Source organism: Bufo gargarizans, chromosome 5 (genome assembly GCF_014858855.1).
Source record: "Bufo gargarizans isolate SCDJY-AF-19 chromosome 5, ASM1485885v1, whole genome shotgun sequence".
Taxonomy (NCBI): Eukaryota; Metazoa; Chordata; class Amphibia; order Anura; family Bufonidae; genus Bufo; species Bufo gargarizans.
Window position 1 is genome coordinate 42,692,825 of NC_058084.1, and position 17,393 is coordinate 42,710,217.

A 17,393-nucleotide genomic window follows, 5' to 3' on the forward strand; every position below is an offset into this window, starting at 1 on the left:
CAGAAGCTGAGTGTGCTCCTGGCCAAGTTGCTGGTACTGCAGTCCCTCCCTTTCCAAGTGGTGAATTCTGCACCTTTCAGGCAAATGATGGATTGTGCCAAGCCGAGGTGGAGAGTCCCAAGCGGTCATTTCTTTGCCAAAAAGGCAGTACCAGCCCTGCACAAATATGTAGAACAGAAGGTGGGCCAGTCCTTGAGCCTGTCAGTGTCTACTAATGTGCCAGGCAGCAACCAACATGTAGAGCTGTAACTACGGTCAGGGACAATGCATGTCCTTTACGGCCCATTGGTTTAATGTGGTTCCTGCCCAGCCACATCAGAAGACGCCGCCTCCAAGTTGTCACACCGTTGGTCCTGCAACAATATCTGCCGCTTCCTCCTCAGCCACCACCGTGTCCTCAGCCTTCACTGCAGGAACAATTCACAGTGCTCCACATGTGCAGGTAACAGTGGTGTCATGCTGTTTTACACCTTGTTTGCCTAGATGCATGGCGCACGTGTTTAATCTGGTTGTCAAGTGGTTCCTGAAATATTCCACCCATCTGCAAGACATACTAAAAATGTCCAGTAAACATTGCATGCACTTCAACCACTCGTACACAGCCAAGCACACCCTCCTTGAGCTGCAACGGCAGAACGGCATCCCCCAACATAGGCTAATATGCGACGTTTCCACCCATTGATATTCCAGCCTCTATATGTTGGACCGACTATACAAACAGAGAAAAACCATAAACTATTTCTTTATGATCCAAATGGACAGGAGTAGTCCCCTGTGTAACTTCGATGTCAGCCAGTGGCAGCTCATGCGTGACACCTGCCGTTTGCTCAGGCCTTTTGAGAGTGCCACATTATTCTTTCAGTCCCCAGGACTACGGGATGAACAACTTCATTCCACTGCTTCAGGTCCTGGTACAGAAGCTGGTAAAACTGGTTGGTCAGGGGACTGGAGACATGGAGCCTACATCTCATGCCACGTGAGCCCTGTGGGGGCTTATCTGGGGGAGGAGGAGGAGGACATTGGAGCGCAAGCAATGTGTAGCAAAATTGATGTTTTTTCTACATAGGTAACAGGAGAGGAGGATCAGGAGCAGCTGGAGGAGCAAGAGGGAGATGAGGAAGACGAGGCAGATGACCCAGGCACACCGTGGCAGTATGCAGTAGAGATGGAGGCAGGGAGTCCCTCCGAGCCACTTGTGCAAATGGCCCTCTGCATGCTCACTTGCTTGGGTAGTGACAGCCGAATTGTCACCATTCAGCAGGGGCATGACTTCTGGCTCTCCACCTTGTTGAACCCTCGCTACCGATCCTAAATGGGGGCTTTCTTTACACCTGCTAAGAGGAAGGGCAAACTGAACTACTATAGAGACATCCTATGTAGTCAGTTGGCCACTGCACAATTGTCTATCCTCTCGCAGGTCTGACCAGGGGGGCCCTCTGAGCTAGTGATGAGTGGCATAGGCAATATTCGTTTTCACAAATTTTTTGCAGAATATTTGCAATAAATTTTCAAATTCTAGAATTTGTGATCTCCAGTCATTATTTTCGCAATTGTGCAAATAGTCACTAATGATACACATATTTATAGCTCAATAAATGCAACTTCAAATTTTATCAGGTCTGAGTAAATATTTCTGATTGGTGCACTGAGTATTGTTGTGAAAACACAGCACCATGTCTGTAGCATGTATGTATGGACAGCAGAGAAACAGTAATTCCTATCACACTACCTAACACCCTGCACTGGAACCAGCTATACTACAGTGTGGGCCATTTATATGGATACACCTTAATAAAATGGGAATGGTTGGTGATATTTACTTCCTGTTTGTGGCACATTAGTATATGTGAGGGGGGAAACTTTTCCAGATGGGTGGTGACCATGGCGGCCATTTTGAATTCGGCCATTTTGAATCCAACTTTTGTTTTTTCAATAGGATGAGGGTCATGTGACACATCAAACTTGTTGGGAATTTCACAATAAAATCAATGGTGTGCTTGGTTTTAACGTAACTTTATTCTTTCATGAGTTATTCACAAGTTTCTGACCACTTATAAAATGTGTTTAATGTGCTGCCCATTGTGTTGGATTGTCAATGCAACCCTCTTCTCCCACTCTTCACACACTGATAGCAACACCGCAGGAGAAATGCTAGCACAGGCTTCCAGTATCCGTAGTTTCAGGTGCTACACATCTCGTATCTTCACAGCATAGACAATTGCCTTCAGATGACCCCAAAGATAAAAGTCTAAGGGGGTCAGATCGGGAGACCTTGGGGGCCATTCAACTGGCCCACGACGACCAATCCATTTTCCAGGAAACTGTTCATCTAGGAATGCTCAGACCTGACACCCATAATGTGTTGGTGCACCATCTTGCTGGAAAAACTCAGGGAACATGCCAGCTTCAGTGCATAAAGAGGGAAACACATCATCAGTGTGTGAAGAGTGGGAGAAGAGGGTTGCATTGACAATCCAACACAATGGGCAGCACATTGAACACATTTTATAAGTGGTCAGAAACTTGTAAATAACTCATGAAAGAATAAAGTTATGTTAAAACCAAGCACACCATTGTTTTTCTTGTGAAATTCCCAATAAGTTTGATATGTCACATGACCCTCTTCCTATAGAAAAAACAAAAGTTGGATTCAAAATGGCCGACTTCAAAATGGCCGCCATGGTCACCACCCGTCTTGAAAAGTTTCCCCCCTCACATATACTAATGTGCCACAAACAGGAAGTTAATATCACCAACTATTCCCATTTTATTAAGGTGTATCCATATAAATGGCCCACCCTGTATATCACTATCTAACCTACACTGACTATCTCCCACTAACTATCTGTATTATATATATGAGCTAACTATCTAATGTAATTGGATATGGAATAGGATCCAGATAAAATCACAGAGCACAGCAATGTCACTGTTCTCTCTCTCAGAACTGAAAAAAAAGAAAAGAAAATGGCTAATGGGGAGTTAGTAAAAGGGTAGGCAACTTTCCTATTGCTTGCTAGGGATGTTGCTAAGCTCAGACAAAGACATTGCAGCCTTCTTATTGTCCCACAAGCAAGAAGGGAGGTTACTGCTGAATTATTATTTTTTTTAGAATATTCGCGATTACGAATATATAGCACTATATTCTACATCTTTGCAAATTCTCGAAGTGCCAATATTCGCAATAAAAATTTGCAATTAGAATATTCACGATCAACACTACTGTGCGCTCTTGTTCCACTGCCATGGCTGCTGTGGCGGGGTGTGGGGTTAGGAGCAATACCAGCTCCGAGAGCAGCAGCTTGAGTCTAGGTTTGATGATGAGCAGCTTTCTTAACCCACCTAGTGAAGAAACTACTCACCAGCAGCAGCAGCTAGACCTGGAGCAGGACCTGAACCAGCAGGTGGTGGCATACTTGGACAGCACCCTGCCACCCCACATTAAAGATCCGCTGGAGTACTGGGCAGGCAAACTGCTGGGCAGCCAAACTGGATTTGTGGCCGCAACTGTCCTGAGTTTGCCCTGGAAAAGCTGTCCTGCCCGTCCAGTAGTGTGGTATCAGAGCGGGTGTTTAGTGCGGCAGGGGCCAGGAGTCAGTGGTCTCCTCATGCTGCTGCAACATCACTACTCTGTGGTCTACTCATGCTGCCTCTTCACCACCATGTCATTGGGCCACTCTGTGGATTTCTCATGCTGTTCCCACCCTCCCCACTCTTTGACTGGGCCACTATTTTGCCATTTTGGCCTGTTTTACATCATCATTTATTTGAACCTTCTTCTGATCTGTCAGAAGGAAGGAAAAATGAGACGTACAACGGATCCTGTCTGTGTATCAGCTGTAAGGCCTGTATGACATGTTCTCTATTTTGCATCAGAATTGGCTTATGATTTGGTAGCCAAAAGCAGGAGTGGGTACAAAACACAGAAGACATGCAAATATTCCATTAACATCTCATCTATGTTTTGGATCCACTCCTGTTTTTTGGGGGATTTAGCAATACTGAAGGATTACTAACCAAATGCTGACCAAGTGAAGACAGATGCTCAACAGACAGGATCTGTTTTTGGGGGTTATAGTTCTGACGGATCAGAGGAAGGGCAAAATAATCAGTGACGTCAACACAAACTTACTGCTGACACCCTCTCTACTCTCCCAGGGGGATCTACTTGTAAAAGTGTTTAATAGAACAGGTTCTGTAAACATCTATGTGGAATCAGCTGACAATGGTGCAAAAGGAGTGCGCTCTTTCATGTTATAGTAGGATCTTGGGCCTCTGCACGGTTCTTTATACCTGTCGCTAACATCGACCTATAAGGCTGAGTTCGCACTTGAGTTATTTGGTCAGTTTGGGCCCCTTAACTGACCAAATAAGTGAAGTGTGAAGTGATTCTAAGAGCAACGCCTGTCATCTGCATGTCATACTGACTCACAGTATTGTTTCACTACCACAGCAGACTCCCTATGCATGTTACTGCAAGGCACAGTTTTCTTTACCACTATAAGTCTCTCTGAAGCCAGGACATAGCGGTTTTTAAGGCGATTTGCCACAAATAAATACAGATCGAATTGAATCTTTTCTGAAAATGGCCAAATCAAATTTTTTAGAAATTTGGAGATCTATTGATTCATTCTTCAGTACCTTTAATTAATATACAAATGAGCAGTTGAGTGCACTAAAGGCATGTCAAAACCACTCTGTGCACCCTTGCTCCTCCTGCTTTCTCTGCCAGCTCCTCCCCTCCTTCTTGATTGGCAGGGTCATGTTCCTGCATAGTCAGCTTGCCTTGTCCTGTCAATTAAAAAGCGGTGGCACAGAGTGGCATGGGCACACCCTAGTTATTAGCTGATTACCAAGGGTTAAACTGCATGTAAATGAACCAAAAGCCACAATGATTACCCTGTGCCTAAACCTGGGGCTTTGTATGTGTATTTGTACTAGTAGAAATATGAATCAAAGCTCTAAATCTGTTCAGGCTTTGCTAGCACTCCAATGGTAAATAGGCAAAAGAGGGGCCCCCAAAGGGGGGGGGGGGTGATTATATTAAAACATAACTTTTAATGTGGTCTAAAGATGACAGAATAATATGACTCACTATAATACACAAACATACATACATTGAGGGGCCAAAATAATGGTACCCTGGTTGCTGGTAGAGAAAACAAATCTGCTCCACCTAGTGAAAGGTGTGCGCAGTCTTACCAGACCATTGTAGACAATGGGATCAGTCAGGGGGGGTATTCGTGAATGCGATGGATGTATTCCACACGGGAAGTTGCGATCTTGCTTTGTTTCTGTATAGTAGATGCAGGACTTGCCCTGTATAGCCCTACCAATTGGAGAGAGAGCTATTTTACTTCTACCTACCTATACAGAGCACCCGCCCCGAAAGGGGCGACCCGTCCGGATACCTGCCCCTATCTTGGACCTGATCCCTGAGTCTAAAAAAATCTTGCCAGTGAAAAAATACTTCCAAGGTCCTCCCGACGTGGCACGTTTCTGTCCGTGTCGACTCTTCAGGGGAGTAAATACAGAAGATGGAAAAAGACGGATAAATAACCGCAGGTGTGTAGCCTGGAAAAACACTGGAAAAAGCAAAGAAGCTTATGTCCGCTATCCCAAGGTGGTGGGATGAGGTATTGCAGAGGAAGGGTGGTCCTATGCTGGACAGTCAGGGGGATACAGTGATCCAGTATCTAGTGGATCCCCTATGGTTGTGGAAAACAACAATATCAACCAGCCGCAGTTGTGTACCTGAGAAGTGGACTTTAAATCGTTGTGCCTTTCCTTTGTCACGCCCCCTCTCCACATACGTCATCGGAATGCAACGCCAGGAAGGAGCACCGCGAGTCTCCCAAACACGTGGCCCGCACATCAGGCGCGCGTCACCCAGGCACAAGCCTCGCGCCCGAGATCCAACGCGGACGCAGTGCATGACATCAACAGCCGGCGACGAGGTCACGTGGGAGGGGCGGTACTGGAGGCAGTGTGGAGAGGCGGAACAAAAGATTGCCCAGCCATCCAGGCAGACCGGCAATCACGTGGGATACAAAGTGTATGTATCTCCATGGAAAAAAATTAAGATACATTGCCGTAACGGGCTAATGGCATTTGATGCAGGGGAGGAGACAACAGGCCATAAGTGATGCATACATAATACGAGCAATGTGCAATCCTAGTTCTCCATGGACAATATTCAATAGAAAGATGCACAATTTAAGGTATGCATTCATAATGGAAGCAATGCGCAATCCTAGCACTCCATGGACAGTATTCAATAAAACGATGCGCAGTTTAGGATATATATATATATATATATATATATAAATATATATATATATATGAATACGCAGTTTGGGCTAGAGACAGTGCGCCACTGGGGGTGCATGCGCAGTTTTAGGTATGTAGGGGATGTCCCATTGTAGACTTTGGGGAGACAATAGAATGTGGATCTACAAGGGTCTGGTAGGTGGAGCAGATTTGTTTTCTCTACCAGCAACCAGGGTACCATTATTTTGGCCCCTCAATATGTGTATGTTTGTGTATAATAGTGAGTCATATTATTCTGTCATATTTAGACCACATTAAAAGTTATGTTTTAATATAATAACACCCCCCCCCCCCCTTTGGGGGCCCCTCTATTTGTACTAGTACTAGCATAAAATGGTCCAAACAGCCATAATTTTTTCCTTGCGTTTCTGTTTTCTTGAAAATCCCTGTGACTATGATATTATTGTACACTAAACAATATTTAAGATTCGTTTAGAAGTCAGGCAGCTTTGTCCACATGGTGCCGCCTCATTCCACTGCCTTTGATCATCATTATTTAGATTTTATATTTCCCCAATAAACACAGCAGTAAAAAAGGAACTTCTGTAAGATTTAGGTCCGACTAACAAACAGGAATTTTAGGAACAATATTAAACCATTTGACTATAGCCATGTATTCTCGATACTCTGTTATATTTCTTCAAATTTTACTTTTATATTTTGTCATGTCATTCTGTGTTTTGCATTATATAAGTGTTACCAAACTGGAATCATACACTTTTTTTCTATTTTCTAGGTTATTCAAATAAATTTTGAAGAATTTGATCTTGAAATAGGCTATGATACTCTGACCATCGGTGATGGAGGAGAAGTTGGTGACCCAAAGACCGTTTTACACCAGTAAGTGTCTATTTTAGTTGTGGTTCATAATTTTATATGCATAGCTTTAAATTTTTTCCCAATTATTTTTTATGTTCATGAAAATATGTTCAAAAGCATGTCAGGGTCCAGTTTAACATGAAACATTTATTAAATTTTTAGTTTGGCAAGATATTATGGTTTTTCCATAAAACAGCTTTCCCATGATTAAATATTATTAAAGATTGCACAAAATTGGATGTGCTTATATGTCTGTAATAATGTATACTAGTTATAGTGCCCAATGGTGCTCTTTGATTCCCTATCAAAATGTCTAGTTTAGTGTGGTGAGAAGTACCCACTTCTAGCACACAGTATCTTGGCTGACACAGACACAGGCAGGGAACTCCACATGCCCTAATGGGCATGTATAACCAGTACTGGATACATTGGATAGACGTTCTAAGAAAAAATAAAAAGAACACCAAAGGGCACAAGAGCAAATATGTAAGAGTAACATCCAGATACAAAAGAGATTTTTTAGTTCTTTCAATTAATAATACAATGTTATATTTTTGCAAGGGCTTACACATGTAATAGACATTAGGTGTGGAACCACTGCGTCAACTAACCACTTTGACTTTGGGCTAGACCTAAGGGCATTATCCTGGCAGTCCCATTGTTTTCACCCTTTAACCCCTATACAGGGGTTTGCTGCAGGGGAGCCACCAGGCTGCTACCTCTTGTAATAGTCTTGATGTAATTGGCAGCTGACCCATGACGGTCATAGACAATGGTGCAAAGCACCGAGGTAACAGACAGTACTAGGCAGGGTTCATGCATATCTGAGAAACAAGTCTGTGATCAGGACAGGTAGCTAAGGGTCAATACAGTAAACAGACAGTAGTCAGGACGGGAGGTCATATTTTATGCATGGGAAAACAGAAAAGCACAGCTTCACTAGGATTAGCAAGCTAGAATACCTACAGCTCAGGCACCCTCCCCTAGGAAAATGTGCCTTAACTACCAGTGTCCAGCCATTGGCTGCGGAGAACTAGGGTTGTATGTATGTTGGCCCTTCAAGGGCCAAGGAGAGCTTGCGTTTATACCTTAGAGATAGACTGAGACTGAGGCCTGCAGCAGGAGAACACATGCAATGCTGGTGGCCAGGCCCGCTGTCAGCAGTCATAGGAGGAGAAACAGGTCCGGGCTGCAGGAATAGAGAGAGGTTCAGGCCACCAGATTATTAACTGAAATGTGAAATTTGATAAAGGGAAAACCCCCTATATTGCCCTGCTTTATGATGCCCATTCCCCAACAATTCAGAGACCCATCTCTGACAGTAATATCTAAGAAAAAATAAGATAATAGATAATTTCTTCAAAATGTAGTTAAATGAGTGTTTAAGGTAAACATATATGCAAAACTGCTTTTCAAGTTGTAATTTGGATACATAGATAGATAAACAGATAGATAGATTGATAATCACAGATTCCATGTTGTTCTTGGTCTGTTGCCGCCTGCTCCTCCGCCACTCTCTTCTTTCTTGTCCAGTAGTGATTTGTTGACACAAATATGACCAGCACAGCCATTAATTTGCTGAAGTGGTCATTATAGTTCAAGCTGACCTTTTTAGGTTTATTTAGAAAACCACACCCAGACCCAAGATGTTATACATTTTGGTCACTGAGTAAATCTGAAAAAGAGTGTCACATACTTATTGTAGTGCAGATTTGATGCAATAACTATTTTATTAATTTTTTTAAAATTTTACTATAGATTATCTGGGAGTTTTGTTCCAGACCTTATTGTGAGCATGAATAATCAGATGTGGTTACATCTACAAACCGATGACAGCATTGGATCAATTGGATTTAAGGTGAACTACAAAGGTAAGATGAAATAAACTCATAGATGAACATCTAAACTAAATTTAAAGTATTTAAAGTTAAATGGAAGTATCGGCTTCCCAATCCTCAGTTTTAATGCATGTAAAAAATTCAAAAAGTTTCCACTTTTAGAATATGGCCACAGTCAGGTTTCTTAATAATGAAAGGCAATATCTGGAGTGGACCATAAATGGTATAACAGATACTTTAACTCACTCCTAGTTTTGGTTTCCAAAACTGCACTCAGAAACCTGAGAGTGTAGCCATATGGGTCCCAAAATGTTACAAGCACTAGAGCTTCCATTTTGTTGTGGAATTAGATATCATTACTTTCCTACCACAAGGTGTGGGAAAGAAGAACTAATATCCAGATGCTGTTTAATTTTGTTCTTCTGGTATTCAATGATGGATCGACACTAGAACTTTAAGACAAATAACAAAAAAAATGAAAATTCCTGATGCTGTGTTTATAGTAATTCTACTTGTAGCCTGGGTTTTTAGAGATATCCTTTAATTAATAAAAGTGTAGAGCAAACTTTTTGATGTCTGATCTGCCATTGTGACTTTATAGTTGATTAACATGTAATATAGTTACGCTTCAAGCCAAATATTATGTAAAATGATGTCCCACAGTGAAAAAGCTACAAGCCTACCAATACTTATTTTTTAGTCTTTCTCAACATCATCTCATATGCTGATTGTAGGAGTATGTGCTGGGGTAAGATTATTGCCCACAGTCATGTTTATTGGACACAACTTTTTATTTCTTTGTCTAGCTATTAGAAGTGAGTCTTGTTGTACATGTATAGATGTAGCACCACTTTTTGAAAAAGTTTATCTAATTCATGAAGGTCTCACATGTCATATGCCATTTATGATACTGGTGTTTTGTGACAAAGGGACCTTTTTTGCTCCTTTGGGCATCAGTGAGACTAAGACCTTGACACCATCCAACACAGGTGGACTGGGAACTTAAAGTGGCCATGGAACAAAACATAAAAGTCTCACCATGTTGTAGGTGGGACCAGCTTGACATAAGTCAGGGCCAAAACATGTAGGCAGGGACAACAAAAGTAGGTATGCCAGCAATACCATAGACCAGACCAAAATACTGCCCCAACAGAATCAACTATCACAGTGCATTACAAAATATTGGCGTGTGTGTCACAATAGGAAACCATATTGTCTTCTTGAGGAAGGCAATACAGTTGAATGCACCTGCGGCCGCTGGCCAAGTTGAAAAGACCTAAGTGCTTCTACATTAAATAATGCTGAGAGATTTTTATGTACCTGACTGGCAGCCAAGAGAAGGGCTTGGGCGGCCCCTTGAGCAATGGCACACTGGGAAATTTCCCTGTAGGGTCTATGGTCAGTCCACCACTGCCTACCAATAGCTACACAATTTCTCCCTTACTTCATCTGTCGGTGGTGTGTCTATCCGCTGTCAAATCTGCAGCTTGTTGAATGTCCCATACTTTTAGCAGTTTACGTTAAAATATCAGTTCATTCCTGTTATTGTTTCCTCACTTGCATAACTCTGAAAGAAAAGAATTGATCTATCCGAGTTGCTGATTAATGCAATCTACCTTTAGAATATAAAAGGGGAATCAGTTTGCAAACTTCTTGCTCTGCTCCATCAACAGTGAATCACAAGCTCAGCTAAGTGATTTGTGCATTGTGTACTTACTCTGGTCAATTCAAGAATCAATTTGCAAATCTGCAGATCAAGCTTATAGAATACCTCCTGATTAAAAGCCTTCTCCTCGGATGCCTGCTACTGCTCACCTCTGAAATTCTGTCACATTTAAAGTGAACATCCACATTCTAATATCATGTTCTTTTCAGGTCCAACATTGGGTGCTGATTTATTTTGTATTATATTTTTATAAGGGTTAAAACCCGGCTTCTCTGACACATAACTCCAAATCTTCTGCTTTGGTTATAAGAAATCGGTCTCCAGTTTAAACTGTCTCACTTTTAACAGCTCTATCGCATGCCGAACGAGTCCCCATATTCATGAGCTCATGGCTCTCCCCACCCACCTGCCTCTGATTGATCTTTTTTTCAAACTGAATCAGCAACGGGAGGGTGGCGAGAGCCGTTCAGCATGCGCTGGAGCCATTTAGCACAAGATTTTAGTAAGAAGGCTGGGTCAATTAAAGAAAGTTACCCAGCATTTTGCTAAATGGATCTGTCACTTTTTTATGCTGCCCTTAGTTAGGACACCATATAATTGGTGACAGATTCCATTTAACAAACACTGACTATCTGCAGCCACCACTACGTGAAGCTTAATTACTCCAATGCAGACATAGTTCCTTAGCTCCCTTTGTTGGTGGCTGCAAGCAGAGAGAATTTTGCAATTTGTCTCAATGGTTTTACAGGGGATTTGAAGAACTATATCAGAAAAAAAACATAGCTCTAACCATTATAAATATGCATATTATCAACTTAATCAGTACAGAATGTTGATTACAAAATGAAATGTGGGTACAAATACCCATTAAAAAATTTTTGGTGAAAGGAAAACATTTTTAAAAGAAACTATTTCTACCTCATCAACAATTACCTAGAAGGTTTTTTGTTTTTATTTATATTTTATCAGCTCTCATACAGTTTTAAGAGGGTTTCAATGTCGGTAGTGTGGGGATTCACTCTGGTAGACACTTATGGCAACAAAACATTACGACAGTCCATTTGCAGTTTTGGTGTTCGTTCACACCTAGACAGTTCATACAGCAAAAGAGTCACCTGTTATCCTAGGTGTTAGTTCACACCCGATCAGCATTGCTCAGGACAGAGCAGACCTGCCAAACTCAGGCCTCCAGCCTAGCACACGCTCAGATCCCAATCCAGCAATTGCCAGAGTGCCTCTGTCAGAGAGAGAGGTAATTACCAGCAGCCGACACTGCTGGCAGTTTTTTTTATATATAGGCCAGTCAAGACCCGGCCTGGAACGTGGGGAGTAGTCACCCACCCAACAGTTTGACTACTCCCAGTAAGAGCTGTCCCAGATCAGCTATTACAGCTATACTAACTAGCAAGGTGTCAAACAGCAACTGCTGCTGACACATGAAAACTGGCTTTTACTCCACCAAGGCCAGGAACCTTGGTGACACATACCTTCCATCAACGGTGGTCCCTTGCGCCTTCCTACAGTAGCTATAGCTGTTTAGTAATTTTGTTATATAGAGCATTTACCTCTCTTTTTATTCAGCACAGAATATTTCAGGCATATTTTCCCTGCACAATCACGCTTACTTGGCATTTTGATTCCTGTGAAAGAGAGAGACAAAATGACTTGTTTCAAGGTCAGAAGGAACTGACACTGAGATTCAAAAGATGTCTCTTGAAAGATTCTCTATGCTGCTGTCAGTCAGTGCACATAACCTCTGGACTGCTCCTCATGTGAATTGAATAAGTATATTATAATTTTTATAAATGCTATAGCAATAAACATGTTTGGTATTTTAGATTTTGACAGAGCCATGAACTGTGATAAATGTGTGTAGCTTCGCTATTTAACCATTTCAAGGGTATCGAAAAACCCTCTTCTTTTGTAATAAATCTGTTTGTAACAATGTTTCAATTCAAGTATTAGCATATAAAATAATTATTAGTAAGAAAAAAAGTCAAAATATATAATGTATTTTTCCTTATCTAAGACACACCTGACCATAAGTCACATCTCAGAGAGGTTTTAGATTTAGGTTTTAGAGGAGGAAAATAAGGAAAAAATATCTTTAATCAGACCTCAGATCAGACCCTCCAATCTTCATCAGCTTTCAGACCAGACCCTCAATCTTTATCAGATCTCCAATCTTCATCAGACATCCAAATCAGAACCATATTCTTCATAAGATCATAGATCAGACAAACTTACCTCTACTGCTCCGGGCAAAGCCTTCACTCAGGAGATCCAGAGCATTCCTGCAGCTCTGCACTGTAAAATTAAGTCACACAGAGCCAGGCCATAGTGCACACTTATGTGCACTACATCCTGACGCTGTACACTGTCAGAACACAGAGCAGTGGGTCACCGGCAAAAGATCAGGAAGGGGTGAGTAATACCAGTGCTAGCAGTGATACACTCACTGCTCCCTGCACCTCCTGTGTAAAAATGAGCACTTCCATAATGGAAATGCTCATTAGTATTAACTTTATAAGATGCACTATAATTTTCCACCCAACTCTGGGGAGAAGAAAGTGTGTCTTATAGAGTAAAAACGACACTACACTGTTACTAGAGATGAGCGAATCAAAGCTGACGAAGTGGAATTCGATCCGAATTTCAGGAAAAATTTGTTTCGCAACGAATGCGTATTTCCTCATACTTGTAACAAATAGCAATTTTTCCTAAAATGGCGGCTACACGTGTGAGGACTGAGGACATGGGGCCAGGAACTCTGGGAAGGTGGGATCTACCAGATTGACATGCATGCATGTAGCCAATCAGCAGCCAGCCTGCCCTGTGATGTCACAGCCCTATAAATACTGTGGCCATCTTAGAGTCGGACATTTTCCAGCATTCAGAGTGCAGGGACAGATATGAGAAGGCGCTAGGGACAGCAATTGGAAAAATGTGAAAAAAATAAAAACCCTGAAAAAAAGATTTATAAGTGCAGGGAAAGTATAGGGAGGAATCATTTCACAGCATCTTAGTGCAGGTAGAGACATCTGAAGTTGCTTGGGACAGTGCTATTAAAACCCCATTGTGAAAAAAAAGTGATTTACAAGTGCAGGGAAACATTATTTGGGGATCCAAATAGCCATTGTACATCTCTGGCATTCCAGCAATTTGTTCTTGTTATTGGGGTTCAAGTGCTATGTTGAAAAGCCTTTCGTGGCTTATATCAGTGGAAAAAGAAAAATATATACGCATTTCACTTCTGCAGTTATATGTGGTGAAAGTGTTCAGTGTCCTATTTCAGTACAAAATGGAAAAAAATATACGCACTTCACTGGTGCACTTATTTGTGGCAAAAGCGTTTAGTGGCCAATTTAATTGCAGAAATAAAAATATATACTCACTTCACTGGTGCTAAAAGCGTTTAATGGCCTATTTCAGTACAAAAAGAAAAATATATTCTCAGTTCACGTCGGCAGTTAGCAGCAGGGTGGCAGCAGTGGGAGGTCAGGAGCCAAATGTACCCGCGCCAGACCACCTGCTTTGCAGCAGCCTACCATAACAGGAAGTAGTGGTGCAGAGGTTTAGACGAATTCTTAAAAGTAAAAAACATTAATGTTTATGAAAACATGTAGAGATCTGAGTCTCAATTCCTTTTGGGAGTCGCATCCCCACCTATGCCTTGGTTGAACTTGACAGACGTTTGTCTTTTTTCAACCATATTAACTTTGTAACTATGTAACTAAGGGATTCACAGAAGTAGCGGCGGTAGCAGTCAGTCAGTACGGTGGTTATATGTGTTATTTTGTATTTCAGTACAAAAAGAAAAATATATTCTCAGTTCATGTTGGTGGTGGTTATATGTTTTGAAAGCATTTAGTGGCCTATTTCAGTAAAAAAATGAAAAAAATGTCTGCACTTCACTGGTGCATTTATTTCTGCTAAAAGCGTTTACTGGCCTATTTCAGTGCAAAAAGAAAAATATATACGCATTTCACTTCTGCAGTTATTATTTCAGTTGAAAAACTAAATATATTCAGCGTTCACTTTTGCAGTTATATGTGGTAAAACCTTTAGTGACATATTTCGGTAGAAAAAAAATATATATTCAGCGCTCAACGCTGCAGTAATATTTGTGGTAAAATGTTTATTGACGTAATTCGGTGGAAAAATAAATTTTATTCAGCGTTCAGCACTGCGGTTATATGTGGTAAAATCTCCATGATGTCTCCATGATAAATCTGCAGTGTGGGGGGCCCCATGTGGCTTCTACACACTTCTTTCAGTGGGGCAAATAGATGCCGGATGACCGAGACGCTCCATGACCTTCTCAGGAGCTGCTGTCGGGAGCAGCGGTTCATTTCTGAGACATCCGTATAGTGCGTGGGGAATTCGAAAACAGTCTCCATTTCCGTGCTCCGTTATATGTGGTAGAATCTTTATTGATGTATTTTCTTCAAAGTTATATGTGGTAAAACCTTTTAGGCCATATTTCAATAGAAAAACGTATTTTATTCAGCATTCAGCGCTGCAGTTATGTGCGATAAAATCTTTATTGAAGTGTCTCTGTAGAAAAACTAATTGTATTCAGTGTTCAGTGCTGCAGTTATATGCGGTAAAATCTTTATTGACGTATCTCCGCAGAAAAACTAATTTTATTCAGTGTTCAGTGTTGCAGTTATATGTCGTAAAATCTTTATTGACGTATTTCAGTTGAAAAAACATATTTTTTCAGTGCTGCAGTTATATGCGGTAAAATCTTTATTGCCGTATTTCCGTCGAAAAACTAATTTTAATTACCGTTCAGAGCTGCAGTTATATGGGCTAAAATCTTTATTGAAGTATTTTGGTCAAAAAACAAAATGTATTCAGCGGTCAGCACTGTGGTTATATGCGGTAAAATCACCATAATGTCTCCATGATAAATCTGCAGAGTGGGGGCCCGTGTGGCTTCTACACACTTTCAAAATAATCCTTCAGCGGGGCGAATAGATGCCGGATGACCAGGACTCTACATGACTTTCCCAGGAGCTGCTGTCAGGAGAAGCGGGTTCATTTATGAGAAGTCCGTATAGTGCAGGGGGAATCCGAAGACCCTCTCCATCTCCGCCTCCGTTATATGTGGTAAAATCTTTATTTACGTATTATGGTCGAAAAACAAATTTTATTCAGCGTTCTGCGCTGCAGTTATATGTGGTAAAATCTTTAGGGATGTATCTTGATGAACTTTGAGACTCTTCCGGGCTCAAAGCTATCTTGACGCTTAGTCTTCTCATTGTCTGTAGCTACTAGAGGCCTAGCAGGTTCCCCCAGAAGTATCTGGGTTGATGAGCACCCGATACCGCGCTTGCATCAATCTTGAAAGCATTCGTCTCCAGGTGGAGAGAAATTGTTTTTTGGAATGCTTTTTCCATCGCAACCATGTCGTTGAATAAACAGAAGACTGGCGGATTCTCTCCTGTCTTAGGCAACACTTAATTTGTATTATTAAATTTATTAAATATTAAATATTACATTGAACCAAAACTTGATAAAAATTATAAGAAAGTATACTTAAATTTGCCAATATATTATCCAGAACTTAGAGGGAAATTCACGGACAATCAATTTGCCAAGTCTTTTGTGCCGGAGAACGTGTAATATTAAATCGTGTTTTAAGCAACACTTTATAAAGTTGAGAAATTTTAACCTTCTGTTCTGTCCTATATTCCCTATAAATGAATAGAAGAAGCGGCCACTCTGTGGCCTCCTCATGCTGCTGACACCTCCACAATCTCTCGTCGTCGTGCCACTCTCTGGCCCCATCATGCTGCTGCCACCTCTGCAATCTCTCGTCATTGTGCCACTCTGTGGCCTCCTCATGCTGCTGCCACCTCCACACTATGTCACCTTGCCACTCTGTGGCCTCCTGATGCTGCTGCCACTTCCACACTTAGTCATTGTGCCACCCTGTGGCCTCTTCCTGATGCTGCAGCTGCCGCCACCTCCACATTCTGTCATTGTGCCACCCTGTAGCCTCCTCCCGATGCTGCTGCCACTGCCAGCTCCACTCTTTGTCCTACTGATGCTGCTACTGCTGCTGCCGCCACCTCCAGATTCTGTCTTAGTGCCACTTGGTGGCCTTCTCCTGATGCTGCTACTGCTGCTGCCGCCACCTCCAGACTCTGTCATTGTGCCACTCTGTGGCCTCCTGATGCTGCCGCCACTTCCACACTGTCATTGTGCCACTCTGTGGTCTCCTCATGCTCTCACCACCTCCAGCCTCTGTCATTGTGCCACTATGTGGCCTCATGATCCTGTCGCAACCTCCAGACCTGTTCACTCCCCACTTCATGACTGGGCCGCTATTTTGCCTTTTGGCCTGTCTAACATCATCATTTGTTTGACCCTTCTTCTGATCTGTCTGAAGGAAGGAAAAATGAGACGCACAACGGATCCTGTCTGTGTAGCAGCTGTATGGCATGTATGGTTCCATCAGAATTGGCCAATGAATTGGTAGCCAAAAGCAGGAGTGGGTACAAATTACAGAAGAAATGTATATATTCCATTCACGTGTCTGTTTTAGATCCACTCCTGTTATTTTTTTTGGGCATTAGCAATACTGATGGATTATTGTGTTAAATGTTGACCGAGTGAAGGCGTATGCTCCACAGACTTGATCCGTTTTTTTGTGGGTTATTGTTCTGATGGATCAGAGGAAGGGCACATTAATCAGTGACATCAACACAAACTTACTGCTGACACCCTCT

General features: G+C 41.9%; 1 protein-coding gene across 1 annotated transcript in view; it reads left to right on the forward strand.

Annotated features, from left to right (window-relative positions):
- Positions 1 to 17,393, forward strand: part of CSMD3 (CUB and Sushi multiple domains 3) — a 1,090,172-nt gene that overhangs the window by 388,355 nt on the left and 684,424 nt on the right. Inside the window, exons 9-10 of the mRNA XM_044293228.1 lie at positions 7,067 to 7,170; positions 8,908 to 9,020. Coding sequence (XP_044149163.1) covers positions 7,067 to 7,170; positions 8,908 to 9,020 — 217 coding nt within the window. The remainder of the gene's footprint in view (positions 1 to 7,066; positions 7,171 to 8,907; positions 9,021 to 17,393) is intronic.